The sequence below is a fragment of the Idiotropiscis lumnitzeri genome, chromosome 14 (assembly GCF_059441095.1).
Source record: "Idiotropiscis lumnitzeri isolate Australia: NSW breed Sydney's pygmy pipehorse chromosome 14, RoL_Ilum_1.0, whole genome shotgun sequence".
NCBI classification, from domain to species: Eukaryota; Metazoa; Chordata; class Actinopteri; order Syngnathiformes; family Syngnathidae; genus Idiotropiscis; species Idiotropiscis lumnitzeri.
In genome coordinates, this window is record NC_142404.1 from 3321993 (window position 1) to 3338284 (window position 16292).

General features: G+C 37.9%; 2 protein-coding genes across 5 annotated transcripts in view; one reads left to right on the top strand and one right to left on the bottom strand.

Moving 5' to 3' along the window:
* The window catches only part of LOC148323149 (inactive dipeptidyl peptidase 10-like), a 117204-nt gene extending 105909 nt beyond the window's left edge, over positions 1–11295 (top strand). For 2 of the 3 annotated variants that reach the window (XM_088315686.1, XM_088315685.1), the window contains one exon: positions 1503–7730. In XM_088315686.1, the coding sequence (XP_088171812.1) occupies positions 1503–1640 (138 nt within the window). In that variant the 3' untranslated portion in view covers positions 1641–7730. Of the gene's footprint in view, positions 1–1502 lie in introns of all 3 variants that reach the window. The other variant, XM_088315683.1, reaches the window with a different exon arrangement.
* dpp10 (dipeptidyl-peptidase 10 (non-functional)) overlaps positions 4559–16292 on the bottom strand; it is a 148947-nt gene continuing 137213 nt past the window's right edge. For both annotated transcript variants that reach the window (XM_088315681.1, XM_088315682.1), the window contains exons 17-26: positions 14735–14779; positions 12971–13069; positions 12806–12875; positions 12470–12664; positions 9921–9975; positions 9294–9393; positions 8927–8985; positions 8332–8404; positions 7986–8059; positions 4559–6538 (exon numbers count right to left, since the gene is read on the bottom strand). In XM_088315681.1, coding sequence (XP_088171807.1) covers positions 6401–6538; positions 7986–8059; positions 8332–8404; positions 8927–8985; positions 9294–9393; positions 9921–9975; positions 12470–12664; positions 12806–12875; positions 12971–13069; positions 14735–14779 — 908 coding nt within the window. In that variant the 3' untranslated portion in view covers positions 4559–6400. The remainder of the gene's footprint in view (positions 6539–7985; positions 8060–8331; positions 8405–8926; positions 8986–9293; positions 9394–9920; positions 9976–12469; positions 12665–12805; positions 12876–12970; positions 13070–14734; positions 14780–16292) is intronic.

Here is a 16292-nt window from a genome sequence, read left to right on the forward strand (position 1 = left end):
TTTTGCCACCTGGTGTTGACTGAAAATGACATCTTAGTTCCTCAGGGCTCAGCTAACAACCAATCATGGCTCAGCTTCAGAGAACAGGTGAGCTGTGAGTGGTAATCACCTGAGACCTGAGCAACTGTGAAGTCATTTTCAGGTGACAGACGTTACAAAATGACTGCCTCCAGAGAGGGCTAAAAACATGTGGATTTTACTGCTGAACTCGTATTTCTCTAATGCAATATTAATCATAATATCATGTTTAAACTGGTGAAGGCTCATTAAACATAATATTGCAAAGATTCTTTGGGGGTTGACTTCCCATTCAAGCTGCTGCTCCTACGACCAGACCTCGTTTAAACAGATGAGAATGAGATGGGATCATATTAAAAAGGATATCCACAACAAGTGCTTTGATGTGAGATATGACTAATTGTGGTTTTGATTTTTGATCTTGCAACTCGTGAAGCTAATAGTCAGTGCCCTGCAAAATGTAATCATATCAATATCGATTCGGTTTAGCTTAAAAGTGAATCACTGACTTGTTATAAAAGATCTCAAATCAAAGAACGGATATTGTGACTACCAAGTAATTATGCGCTAATTTGTGAGTAGATTCAAGTGGAGAACAAACCAACTTCTAGTTATCACATCATAAGAGATAAAATTAATTCACTTGCATTTCAGAAATACTTTCCATACTTATAGGTCATGTCTTTGTTTATCGTAATTGCTAGTTACTGAAATATTAATGTAGCACAAACTGCCCGAGACAACCTGCTTGTGTGTTTTACATACTTGCCTAATAAAGATTATTCTGATTCTGAACCATGAAGTTATTAAATTCAATGAATGATTCAGTGTTGCTGTTCAAGTTTGAGCAATACCCAAAACTGATCTGTTCTATATGTTCACCACGTTCGATAATTGTGGAAGAAATAATTTTACGCTCTTTGACATATGACCTTGAAGCTTTCACTTGATCAATCCAACGATCCTACAGACCAAATTAAGTGTCTCTGTGCTGATTCATGATCCTGACAGACTGAGAAGCTAGTGTTGCAGAAAAACAAATGACTCATGTGCTTTTGCAAGATTAAAAAAAAAAAATAATCATCAAAGATGAGTGAGCATGATTGCACAAGTGCAGAATGGCTTCTTCTCATTCCCCCTTGTCACACTTGGCCGGTTCTGATGACTCTTTCAAACGTCTTTGCAAAGGTTAATGGAGTAGATGTATGTGAAAAGTTCAACCTATGAGGAGAGTTCATTTAAATTGCACGCCTGTCAACCTGAAAATATCAAAAAATAATAATGTATTTAAAAAAAAGGAAGCCTTTATTTTCCCCAGAAGATTGATAAGGTCTCACCACAGAAAATGGAACTTGAAATTCGACCAGCAGATTTGAGACCTTTTCATATTTTGCAAACACAGAGCATCAGTCTTAAAAGGTCATGTTAGTGTATTTTGCAAATTGGAATGATGTAAACAATGTTCTCAAATTGTCATTTCCCAGATTTTTCCAGATGAAGGACACAATATTGTTTCTGTCAAGAGCCAGCGCTATATGCTCAACTCGGTGCTCACCTTCTTCAAAAACTGCTTTGAGGAGGAAAGGGTTGTCGACCAGCAGAATTCAAAAGATGATGATTAAGATGGAGAACTACCTGCAGGCAAAGTTTTGTACAGATTGAAGAATTAGCACCTGCTAGCATGAGCCAACACATTTGCACTCACTCTTGAAGGGCTGCCATCTTCCAAAGCAACTTTAAAAGATTTGTGGAAATATAAAGCCAAATGGTGCACAACACTATTTTTGCTTGATGCATGACAGATTCACAAGGCTATGATTGTTGTTTTGTTTCATTTCTCTGGTTGTTTGTTACCATCTTATATCTGCGCAAATCTGTAACACATCTTGGGTTGTTAAGGCTACGCTGAAAAGAAATTACAGAAATAATGTGAAAGAATTTAAGTGATTATATTACTACAACTAAAATTTGAATATTCCAAGGTAAAAGTAATCTCTGAAGAAAAATGAAATTTATATTGAATGACAGCCTTTATACGTACAAATAGTTGTATATTTAATGCATAAACATCAACATTTTGGATGATATTTAAAAAATGTGACTATTAGACTTGACAATTCCACTTTTTACATTTTTGGGAGACTCTTAAGTAATCAGACTATCAACATTTACACTAGCCATTTTTGTTTTTGTCTATACCTCCTTTACACTATTTCTGTTTGTCCTCGCACTGATTGCACTCTACTGCAGCGTGAAATACCACCATTCGCACAGCCCGCCAATGGGCAAATTAAATGTCATTATGCAGCATTATTGCACAGTATTTATTGGGAATATATATGTCACTCCTAGGGGTACAGAGAACAAAACATAGCGTATGTTTGGGCATCCTTTCCTACTTCCAGTCAATTCTCAATTTTATTTCTTTTTGGGGTGTTCAAACTCCGGTCGTTCATAATTTTCCGGCTGACCTTACATTGAGTTACAAGGCAGGAAAACAGAAGAATTTTGTCCTCATCTCTCACTTCCTTGCTCCAAACCAATCGGTTATCATTCAATGGGGCCACCAGCCTACCCCAAATCTTGAAAAACCAATTATGTTTTGCATTATTCCTTAACTATTGCCGTCTCAATTCCCCCAAAACTTTATTAGTCCTGTCAAGCAATTACATTTTTTTAATCAATTAATGGCAAAAAAAGCCACAATTAATTGTGGTTCATCACATTTTTTAACTACTATTTTTTGTAAAGCTTGTTACAGGTATTTACTTGAATTGTATAATATCTATGATTTCAAACTTTAACAGTTCATTTAGCTCTCCCGACAAGCACCACACTCCAGCAGTGTTGGTTTGCAAGGGACAGTGGTAACTTGAGCATGGTGTTTTGTTCTTAGATGATGTAGTAAAGATATATAGATAATATTAGAATTTAGCTTTCAAGGAACGCAAAATATTTTTGAAGTAAATAAAACTGAGTTAATTGAAGTGAAATATTTAATCATATTTTTTTTTAATTAATCTTGAGTTAACGCTTTCATTTTGACAGCCCTACTAAAAACAATGTATTATACCTTCACCTCACACTGATGAATTGATATAGTGTTAAATAATGTGTCAAACCAGCCCTTGCCTCCTTTATTTTTCCTTATATGGCCCTTATAAGGCGGCACGGTGGCCGACTGGTTAGCACCATGGCCTCACAGTGAGAGACAGCATCGGGCGTGGGTTCGATCCCAGCTCCGGCCATCCTGTGTGGAGTTTGCATGTTCTCCCCGTGCTTGCGTGGGTTTCCTCCGGGAACACCGGTTTCCTCCCACATTCCAAAAACATGCATGGCAGGCCGATTGAACACTCTAAATTGCCCCTAGGTATGAGTGTGAGCGCGGATGGTTGTTCGTCTCTGTGTGCCCTGCAATTGGCTGGCAACCAGTTCAGGGTGTCCCCCGCCTACTGCCCGAAGATAGCTGGGATAGGCTCCAGCACCCCCCCGCGACCCGAGTGAGGAGAAGCGGTACAGATGATGGATGGATGGCCCTTATAACTCTCGACAATTGGTTTGAATGGTCATGCCTTTTTCTTTTGTTTTGTTTTGTTTGTTTTGGTGGGGGGGGGTCATAAACCCATCTGAGCTCATTTCCAAATGTCCTTTCATTTTTCTATTGACTTTACTATGGTTTATTTTTTAACCGGTAGTAGCAAATTAGGAATCTTGAATTTACAAGTTATTCATCTTTTACCTTCACCTGCTGTTGATCGCTGAGCGCCTTCCGCTGACAGCTTCTGAACACAGATGTTTACTATCCGGCTTACCTTGCTCAACTGACGAACTGAACGCCACATTTGAATAACGTTTTGTGATTCCACACGGATCGTTATTTAAAAGTACTGTTCGGTTAGCGCATATAAAAACAGAGTGGTATACAGGTGTACAGGTGCTCCAAATGTGGACAAGGTGCTTTCGTGCGTTAAGCAGTCTGGATAGAAACAGTTTTAAGCACGAGCAGCTGATTAATTTGGAACAGGCTGCTTTTGGAAACTAATAAGAGTGCAGCACGTTCTGCCTCTCCGAACACACTCCCAGTGAATTTCCAAATTGGCCTTAGGTTAGAGCTGGTTATCTTGCAGTCCATCTCAGCAGTGGATCACATTGTAAATAAATAATAAATAATGATAAATAATAAATTTTAAAAAATCCATAAAACGAGAAGAGGACGATTTCAAAGATTTGCCCGGTCCAATTCCTGAAGGAGCACGAGCGGCAGTTTGCAAGTACAGAGGCTTTAAAATAGTGCCCAACAAGCATTTCCCAATAAGAACCGGCGAAAAAAACAGCGAGGACATGCAGGCGTACAAGTCAACAGTGTGTACCGAAGGGGGTCCACAGACAATCAATTACTGCAATTTGGACAGTAGAATCCAACTCAAACCTTCAGGCAAATTCATACCGTTTATTGAAAACACATCTCTACCACGTAACACTAGTGTGTATTGTACTTGTATATAAAAAAAAAAAATTGAGTGAAGTCATGAAAATATATATTTTTTCTCAGCCCCCCACATATCTGTCAACCCCCCCTATGTTCAGAGAGAGAGAAAAAAATCCTGGCGCCGTGCCTACAGCCCAACTATTTGCAGGCGGTCGGCAACTAATGAAGTTAGTTGCCTAACCACCCTGCAAAACACGAATGAATAGTTCAATTATGTATGTTTAGTCCTGTTTCTCTGTTTCGCAGGCTTTAATAATTGTCCAGTTAAGGAGAAATGACTCTTATAGCTTCTAAAATGACTGAATCCTTTATCTTATTCATGTCATTAAAGTAAATAACCTTGTGTGTAAAATGCTGACTCAATACACGTGTATTAATTTTTTTTTATTATTTATCTATTTATACCCATTACTAGACAATTACAACAACCCCAACACCACAACCCTGTCCTTTCCCATTTTAAAATGATGAGGAAAAAAAAGACCAAGCATTACAAAATCCATTCTAAGAAGTAAATTATTGGAGAGATAAAACATAATAGAAACATCACCATACAATACATCCAAGTCAAACCAATGAATTCCCTTTAGACTCAACTTTCTACGAGACATCTCAAAAATATATTTATGTACACACTTTGCTGCATTGTACTGTACAAAATGTGGCAAAACCTGTCACATTCTCTGGAGACATGCAAACACCTTATTGATACTGCAAAAAATGTCCATTTGATAACTTCTATTGTAATATATTTTCAAATATTAGGTCTTTGGAGAATTTCCTGAAAAAAAGAATATGCGCCACTTTTGAGATGTCAGTGGCTGCATTAGTATTAAATAACTTTTAAAATTATATTCTGAAATTATGTATCACTGTATGGCCTGGTATTTATTACCTTCATGTAGAAACTTAATTGAGACCATACGACAGACTGAGAGTTTTATCTTTCAGATCCTAAATTGTGTTTATTTCTCAAACACCTGAGTTAACATTGTTTAAATGACACTGCTAATGCAAAACTATCACTGCCCGCAAGATATATTAGAATATGTTGAACCTCATAAGGCATTGTACATGTCTAAACAAAACCTCTGTACAATTAATGTGACATAAAGAAAATGTTTTGATGTAGAGGGCAGGGGTGGAGGGTTACAGTAGGAATTGCACTTATTCTGGATCTGCGTGGCCGGGGAGCATTTCTTTGTTCATCAATACATATCCTCTTCTCATGAGAAAGGAATAGAATATCTGGCGAGAAATACATTGCTCAGTCGGGAAGTATAACAGTTTTCTATTTTTTTTATTTAATTATAACATTTTCTGAACCTTTTCAGCAACGTTATGAAAGACTGCAATTTAAATAATTCTCGGGATTTTGTCAGCACCATTTTTTAGGTGCACTACTAAATCGCTTTTTGTACAGACAAAGGGAAAATTTGTAGCCGCATTTCAGTTCGTGACCAAAATAAACAATGTTTAACTTTCCGCCAGAGATTCTAGTCAATGTTGCAATCCAACAAATCCAAAAAGAGGCAAGATGTGAAGAAGTGTTGTCCTCCCAATTGGTACCATAAAAGAGAGCAGCGCAAAGGGAAGGAAATAAAACCATGCAAATGTAAGAATGGTGAATGACCACAAGCATGACAAGAGATCCCGCGAAAGACGAGGACAGTGTTCAGTGTGCTTTGACAATAATTGCAGTGGAACTGAAATTATTTTAGAGGTCATTTCCTACCTCAAGTCCCCGCAGTAAAAAGTGTCATTGTCATCATAACCGTAGGTGTCCATAACTTGTCTTTATAACACGTGCACTCACACACACTGAAGTGCATGAGCAACTCTAAGCTATACAGTCGGTCTAAAATGTGGTCCAAATGCAAAAAGGCCTTCTGCCTACTCCTCTTCCTCGTCTTCATCATCAATCAGTGGCAGTAACTCCTCCTTCAGGCACTCTCTGTAGAAGCTAGTAAGAGTGGCATACAGGTGCTGGTTGCTTTGATGAGACAGGAAATGGCCTTCGTCTGGGTAGAGCTGGTGGGAACAAGGCACATAAGTCTTACAATGTGAATCATGTTGGCTGTTCGCATTTAAGTAGCCAAAAACCATCAGAGGTATGCCCTTATATCTTAGTCGACAAATATATTTGACATTTGTCACCCGAGGACCATCTGCTCAGCACTGTGCATCTAACAACCAGCCCAATTAATCTAAACAAGAGCTCCATGGTAGATTAAAAAAAAATAAATAAATAAAATCAGGAAAACATTTTGAAACAATTTCCCCACACTGACGGACAATTGTCATTTTAATGTCATATTGCCATCATCTTTCATTTTCCATCAGCGCTGTCTGTACGCAGGTTTCTATCTTGCTATATGTAGCCGATAACCATTCCAAACTGGGCCACTGCAAGACTGAAATAGTTGTAAAAGAAAAGCACCACTCTCAATAAGTCCTTCACAAGCAAACATTAGCAGGCCTATTCAAAATGAGCTTTCATTTGGATACAACACAAGCAATACCTGTTGACGCTTTGTATTTATTTTTTCATGGTTACACTAGTGCTGTCAAGCGATTAATTTTTTAACTAATTAACTGCAAAAAAGCATAAATCCATCAATAATTGCAATCAGTCACGTTTTCCAATATTTTTTGCAAAGATTGTAACAGATATTTACTTGAATAATATCTTGTAATGAATGCAAAATCACCAAATACGAAAAATATTTTAATTCAAAGACCATTTTCATAGCTTTATTTGATCCTTGAATACAATCTAAACTTTAAAGGCATTTTTCTTAGAAACAATTCTCAAAACTTCTACAATTTAGTTCTGCCCACAAGGACCACACTCCAGCAATGTTACTTTGCAAGAACCATTGGTAACTTGAGCACGGTCTTTTTTTTCATTTTTTATGATGTGCTAAAGATGTACAGCTAATAAGGTCAAGTATTTAAATTTGGCTTTGCAAAGTATGCAAATTATTTTTTAAGTAAATAAAACCGAGTTAAAATATTTAACTTTGTTAAATTAAATGTAAATGTATCTATTTTGACAACACCAGTTTATACCCATATCATTTTGTTCAAAGATCAATTGTATCCTTGCATAACCTCTTGTGCAATATATTTAATTACGACAAGTGCAGTGTTTTGATTTGTTTTTATTCCATGTCTTTTTAAATGTAACACTTGTACCAAATAAAGTTGTACTTGGGTTGGATATTGTTTACAACAACAATCATTGCAAATATTGTAGTGTAGATTGTCTTAATATATTATATTGTCTTGCATTTGCATTTAATCGTGGTAGGCCAACCATGTTGAGTCCAATTGAGGACTTTTGTGCAGTCCATCTGCTATATTTGGCACAGTGTCTGAATGTATCATTTTGCATGAATGATTTTTTTATCCTGCTCCAAACACATTTCGTATGGACAAGAAGTATTTTCCAGGGTGCTGCTTCTACGACAGTCACCTGCATTGAGTAGTTCGCTCCAACTTTCACAAGGTTCTTGACAAGCTCAGCAGTATGCTGGAAGTGGATGTTGGCTGCAAATAAAAAAAAGGGAGAATGTGTCAGCAGAGTTCCTTCTCAAATTAGGGTTGTGGTAGAATACATAAAAAAATTGGCATTCATTTCACATCGGAGAACGCGTTCTTACGAATTTTTTTTACATCAATTTGAGCATCACATTTTCCTTTCTTTTTGGTGATTACAAAACGTGACTCATTACCTTTCCAGAATATTTGCTTCTTTGTGATCAGCACTGATGCACAACAGATCCAGTATATTCATTTTCAAACAATTTACTTTCACTTACCATCTGCTGTGCCGTGTACCAGCATCAGTGTCTGGTCTCTTAGTGCATGAACATTCTGCAGCACACTGGAGAACTGGAAGGTAATGAGAAAAAGGGAGCCGGAATAAAATCATTAAAAATTACCTACTGCACTTGAATAACTACCGTACATATAAGAGCAATTCAACGAGAAGCAAAGACTGTGGAAATTGAAAACTAAAAGATATGCCGCCAGACATGTTAGCGAAAATGTATGTCAGATGTGATCAAATGTAAAGGTTAATTGAAATTTATTTTCTTCTGAATAGCGAATTAGGGACACACGCACACACACACAGTGTGATTAGGACAAAATATGAAGGCGTTGCGAGTGAAACGTCGCAAAATTAAATATTTCATCCTTCGCATGCCTTCTACCGCTCATTGTTGAGAAAAGAACCTCTGATTGCTAAACATTCAAAATCAAACACACCATTGAATACATTTGTCAAACTGTTGATTGGTAATCAAAGCTCTCTCTCATACTGTGACAGAATTAACACCAAAGTGTATTGCATGTTAGGAATGTTGCCGCTAGCAGCTTTAAAAGTGTAGTGAAACACAAATGAGAACACACCTGATATCTGCTGTCATCTCGTAGAGGCATGCCAAGGTATCGCTCCGAGAAGGCTGATGCTATGCAAATGAGAAATTACACAATTCCCAACAGTGCTGCTGACAGTTTGATAGATAGGATGTTTAGAATAATTGTTTTTAGGGAAGTGCATAGAAGCTTTTGTGTGCAAAATATTCCTTGTTATTTGTAAGACTGAAAAGTGTCTCTATACTTTGTTAAACAGTTTGCCTTTAGACATGGATGGTAATAAATAAAATTGCACTTTAATACTGGAATGTTTCTTCCAGGAGGCAAAAATGCTTCGATGAAACCGCTTCCCTTCAATGACACATTGCATTTTGTGTTTTTTGGAAGGTTTGATGCTCACCGTACAACTTCAAATCTGTCACGGGTGACATTGCACATGCACATTTGAAGACACTATCCGTAGACTTCAGAAGCATTAATGCTATATAGGCTCCATAACCCTGGACAAAAAAAAAAAAAAACACTTAATTGTACAATGTGTGTAGTCGCTAGAAAATCTGTTGTAACATGTGAAAAACAATTTTCTAATTTATGATCAGCAACATTTTTTAGGTTCAATCTTTTTTCACCCATTATTTGCAGAGCTGGGCCTTATTCATAAAAATTGTCGTGTTGTGATGTCAGAATAAGGAAATATAGACACGCTTCAGTGCACACTGCTGTCTCACGTCTCTACACAAACAAACAGTTGGCAGTGGTGCTTTTGATGCGTTTGGAGGCAATTTTTGTCATCCGCTCATTTTGTGAGTAGGCTCATCACACGTACGAGGGCCAATTCGTTGGCCGGACTAAACTCAACCTCCGGCCGGCCTTTGTTAATCAAAGCCTTTTTTCAAATTTGGAGGGCCGGACCGTTCAGCCTCCGGGACGGACTGCCCAGCTCTGATTATTTGTGGGAAAAGCTAGGTAAAAGGGAATTGGGAAAACATTTTTCTGCATGCAAATATGATTACGAATATAGGCTCACCTTTCCAAAAACTGCTATCCGAGTCTTATCAATGTACGGAAAGTTCATCATGTAGCTGGAAAAAAACAAGATAAAGAAATTGTCATTTTGAACACATTACCATTGCGTAGCAGCTATTGTTTATTTAGTTAATATTTTATGAGAATCGTATTTACAGTAGACAGCAAATCAATGATTTTTATTTTACTTTAAATGTTATGAAACGCTTTGTTACAGCTACAGCTGTATAAATAAAGGTGTATTATTTTAGTTTAGTATTAAGTTCCATGTTTTCCTGGTCTTCTTTTGTGTCTCGTTAGTCTATTGTGTTCACCTGTGCTTGCCTCCCCCAACATATAATTACCCATATATTTCTTTGACAATGCATTGGTGGCACCTTTCTCATTGTCATTGCCCCTCTTCCCACCACCCCCCAAATCCATTGTGAGTTCCTTTTCCTCAACATTCATGCATTTTTGTCACACATTCTCCTACCGTTTTACTCCCCCTCGTTATTGTTGATTCTGATGTTGAACATGTTACTTCCTCTCAGATTCTGACTTTGTTTCTCCCAGTCATTTTACAACCTCCAGTCAGTTTTTGTCGCATCTTTCTTGTGGTTCCTTTGAGTATATTCCTGAATTCCGACCTTTAATTGGTCTATGGAACCTCCGCGGGACGGCCAATGACGAAGCCCAAGTAAACGTTCTGCCACCTGCCAATCCAACTGCTTTTCACCTCGTCTCATACAAGTTGTTTCTAGTCCACTTTCCCAAGTGCCGGTACCTTCCCCAACCTCTATGGCTGCAGGAAGAGGAGGCTCAGGCCCCTGTTCCTGCCCCGGCTACCACGGCAGCTGCAGGCACAGTGTCCGTAATCCAAGCCTCTTCCGGCGGTGCGAGAGCTACGGCCGCCATCGGCTCCAAGTCTGGCATGGACAACCACCAGACTGGCCAATGATTGGCGGACTGTGATCCCGCCTCCTGGGCCCCTTCAGCCCACTCTGTTTTTAGACTTGTTTAGTTTTGGAATGTCAAGGCCAATAAGTGGGGTGTACTGTCATGATCTGTCTTGGTTGATTTTGGTTTCGTATTTAGTTTCATGTTCTCCTTCTGTTCCTTTGTCTTGTTACATTTTGTGTCCACCTGTGCTTGTCCTGGTCCTCTGTCCAATCATCTCCATCAGCCACTGTTCTCATCCAGGTGTTTGTCATTGTCTCGTCAGTTTGTTTGCATTTAGTGGCCTGCTTCTGTCTGCTCAATGTTGCTGTCTTGTACGCTTGTCCAGTCTTATTTGTTGTGGTGAGTCTGTTGTTTCTTTAGGATTTAATTTTGAGAACTTTGCTGATTGTGTACTCTTGCTGTTATTTTTGTTAATAAAAAAAAAAAAAAAAGTCTGACAGTATTGTTTGTGTGTGTATCTAGATAGTTATACAAGTGAAAAGAGAGATTAAACTCAAATGTGATTATAAGTGTACAATGACGTACTTATCTTTGATGACCACTTGAATCTTCACCATATATGAACTTTTTAGTATTCACCCAATATAGACACCGTTAGCAATACATAATAAGTAAAGTAAGTAAACCAGAGCACGATAAACATGATCCACACTTACATGGAGATGGTACAATCACTGATCCAATGTCTCTAAATGATCTGCTTGGGTTCAAACGGAGGAGCAACCGGTTGTTTTGAAAGTTCGTAAAACATGTATTCAATGAATTTGCAACCGCAATGTAGTTCGAGGCAAATTTTGCTATCTCTTGCTCTGCTACTTTATTCCAGTGAAGTTGAGTCATGTGTGTGTAAACAGAGAATCCAATATTTGCAAAGCTTTTCAACCTATATCCAAATGAGCATGCTAAAAAGTAAAGATTTTTAAAATCCTAAATCATACTTTTTTTTTTAATCTGATATTCACAAGTTTTAAATTTGATGCCTGCAACACGCTCCAAGAACGCTTGGGTAAGGGCATGTTTATCACTGTTATATCACCTTTAAAAAAAAAAAAAAAAAAATTAAGTTATCACACCACCCACTCCCTTACACAGCCAAGCAGCTAAAACGACATTCACAGTGGGCCAGTTCTATCTTACAATTCCTCAACACAATTGCTCTTTTCTCTTTGGCCTACGATGACGCACTACAGCACATTTGCATTCGGCTTGCGCATTCATGTACTGTAAATTTACTGATTGTGTCTTCTTTTCTGTCATTTTCTTGATTTGTATTATGCAGTGTCGGTTATCATTGATTATGAGCAAGAGGCCATATTGCATTGATTGGCTTAGCGACATGTACGTTGCTTCAAAACAGTGAAGAATATTCACACTCGTCAAATAACACATGCTTAACGTGTTGAGGCGATTTGTGGATCAGTCAAGTTCTTCAGCACTGCACTCTCCAAACTTGCTTTGATTTAATTCAGAATTTTCTTAGAGCCTTAAAAAAAAATCTGAAAATTCTATTAAACTTACCCAGACAGACTAATTTTCTCTCTCTCACACTTTCTCTCTCTTTCTGTCCATCTCTCTATCTATCTATCTAGGCAAAAATGGAAAACATACTCCACTGCTGCGATTTGGTCCTGAACATCCACAGTGCCCAGTCTCTGGTGGACCTCATGCAAGACCCTCTGGCCCTGGAAGCCACTACCCCGTCCATCGAGACGAGCCACAATAACGTTGTCGGAGCTGACCAGCACTGAGTCCCAGCTGAGAGCAAAGTGATCACTCACAGCCTGACCACCAGGGAAGCCATCACTGTGGAAAGCAAAGAAAATGAAATGTATGAAACACAGAAGACTGTTTAATATTGGATTTAATTAACTTCTTTCAAGTGGCATATTATTGCTTCAATTATTATTGTGCTTGTAATTGGTGGTACCGGGGTCAGGTACATACACAACTAAGAGGAGCCCGTAGTGACGAGATTCCGAGAAGTCAGGCGGATAGGAGATTTTCAGAGGTAAATCTATACAAAGGGAAAAGGAGTAGCCATTATCTGAGAAATTCTCAGTGATTATCAGGAAGCACTATGTGAGCCTTTTGGGGCTTTAATTTTCTCACCAAAATGTCCAATTGTAACTGTTCTGAAGTCCGTCAGCTGAATCCTTTTGTAGTTCAAGGCTGTCTTCAGCAAGGAGTTGTTCTCAAGAATGTAGTAATCTGAAAAAGAAGGTTGTGTGAGGCTATTCATTCACTGTATATATGTAGTAAATTGAGGATTAAGGGGTTGCAGATCTGAATAAATACCTGGATTCAATTTTGAATAAACTTGGCAATTCTATTATTTTCTAAACAAGTTAAAGCAATGAGAAGAAATACAGTATATAACATGCATGCAGATTGTGACCTCTGCGGTGTTCCTCCTTCCCCAAACTAAAGATATTTGGAAGGGGCTAATTGAAATGGAATTAAGCCAGATTTTCTCATGAAAAACCCAAAATCAATAGATGTGTCATTATCGAACCGCCAGGGATTTTGTTATGGGTGGAAGGCATAGCTCAACAACCCTGAGCAAATGCCTTTTCTGCAACACAGATGTTAACTGATATGCAAGTGTGTAGGTCATTCATAAAATATTTCCAGATCTTTACTTTTTTCACATTTTGGTACGGTAACCAAACTAATTAACTTTGTAATTTCAATACACAACAGCCAATAATGTTAATTGAGGCAGGGTTGCAGACTCAAATGCAGGGAAGCGATCCAGGTGTGCTCTCAAAGTATTTAATTACAAAAACTAAAATAAAAAATATTCAAGGCACTTTGGAATCATCAAACAAAATCAACTTAAATCTAGAAGGCATAGGTCAAACAATCACAAAATCACTGAAACATGGATGAGACTGACAGGGATAATGAACCAAAGCAGAAGCAATTAATCCAACAGATACCAAAAAGGTGGCAGGGAACCAATACGGTGTTCGAGGAAAGTGGGAAGTAGAATTAATCCCATTCTCTCTCTCGCTTTCTTTCGCTTGCCCATAGAAAAATTCAAGATTTCATTCTGGTCGGAGTGCACATATTTGAATTCCATAGACGCGTTACTTAACCCGACAATTAAAGAAGAATAACGTAAAATGACGAAAACCCACACCCGCCCTTGCTTAGTCCGTCCATTTTTAGGATCTTGTTGTCCTCCATCATCTATTACAAAAATGGCCGTCCGTCCCTGGGACGCAATGCCCTTCTCTGCGAATTACTAAAATAGATGTTTAAAATTTTGTAAATTATGTTTTTCCATTTCGGTCTGTGTCAATGAAGTCGCCATTGTTGAGTGGTGTCACATTGAAGCCAGTCAGTCAAGTCCTTTATTTTTTTTTCTGACTTCGCACCTCAGACCTAACAGTTCAAAAGCGCACTTGGCACAGGGCACTTTCTCTGGTCAGAGGTCAGAAAGCCGGATTTCCCACCTTTCTCAAATGCAGCATAAATACAAACAAACTGACAATGGGGAACACCTGGAGAAGACATGAGTAGCTGAGGGAGCTTCTTGGATGACACAAGAGACCGGGTTGATAAGCACAGGGGGAAACAAAGACTCCATGAATGGGACAAGACATGAATTAAACATTGAAAATCTATAAAAACAAAAAAAACCATACAACATGACACTGTAATGACAACAAAAACAAGCAATTGTTTTTCTTTAATTTGCTAACATTTTCTTTCACATGGGGTGCTTGAAACCTTTATGGCAGAAAATAATTTCCTACACATTTTTTCCCCATTTTTTTTTTGGGGGGGTGGTAGTTGATGTTACTTCAACTTAATAAACCCTTAACCAAGTAGCACAGCTAGTTACAAGAGAAGGAAAGATTCCCTTACTTGTACTATTGAGGCTGTGTAAGATCACCATAGGTGTTCCAGGACCTAAAATGAAATAAAATTAATAAATATACATGTTCTTAATAATTGAACAATTGATTTTGACAAATGTCTCATTGAAGGTTAGACCCATAATGCTGTGTTGTCCAAAATTGTACATTGTCTCTCTTTGTATTTTTGTAACTTTGTGTTTTTGCTGCTGCTTGTCTTGGCAAAGGTCTCCATTGAAAAATGAGGTTTTAATGTGACCAGCCTGGTTATAGTAAATGCAGATCTTGGGGAATTGACTAAAATAATAATAATAATAATTCTGCAACAGGAGCACAAATTTGAATGCAAACAAACAACTGCAGTTTTTTAATATATGTTAGTCTGTTGGCAAGTGACACATATAGAGAAGGAACACTTCAAATCTCCTGTCACATTAAGTCCTTTTCTCTTGCGTCACTTTACTTCATCGCCAGCTCTCATCCCTCTCCAAATCTCCTCTGGGATGCATTCGGATTTGGGGCTGGCAGTCTGAACAAGGCCTATGTCTGTCATTTTCTGGCAAGAAAACAATTTACCTTGAAACTTTCAACTTTTCTGCTATTTTACACAAACTTTAGCACTTAGTTTATTTATATTTCTCATTATCTTTTGTCAAGCTGTATTAGCTTTGACCTTTGCGTCGTAATGCCGACTTGTGTCTCACTGAAATTGATTTGTGTTTGTACTTGCATGAAAACATTAAATGTATTAAAAGCACTTTATGAGTGCAATTATACAAGCTTGTTTATCCTGATGAAAAAGCAGGTGTTATGTGAGCTTGGTCGACCGAAAACAAGCTTTCTTCGCGTTTTATTGCTTTAAGGGAGAGGGAACAATGTTATTGTACAATAAATCATTACTCCAAAGGCCAAATCCTTCTGAGCATGAAGCACTCTCATCTGCCAAAATAAATTTGATGCACAAAAACAACATGAAGAGTCAGCCTCTGCTGAATGAATAACTCTTAACACAATATCATTACCTGAATGTAATTATACAACGGAGGAGTTAATAAACCCTCTTAATTCTAGGTTACCACATTTAACTTAACTTTTATTTTTTTCGAAGCAGTAGTTTTAGGCCCAGTGACTATCGCAGCCTTATCCCAACATTATGTCCCGAAGAGAGACTGCCATTGCCATGCAGCCATCTGAACCGAGAGGAATGGATGGAGTTCAAATCTCTCACTATAAATATGCTTTTGAGTATGTTGAGATACAGTTGTCAATTGTCACTTACTTTTCTTCTTGGCCAGGGCTTCACAACCTTTTATTTGTTTCGGGTAACACCAATTTTTTTTTTGTCATACCATGATAGGCCCCATCACTCGTACGTGCTGATTATTCTCCAAAAGTAGAACACAACAAAATGTTATTTTATTTCAACTCCTTAATCTGAACGTTTAATTCTCAGGCGGTTTGTCTTAAAAATTATGTTGCCTTCAAAATAAGTAATTTGAAAAAAACAACAAAATCAAAAATAAATCATAAACCTGCCTTTGTTACTTATAACTCTTGACATTTACCAC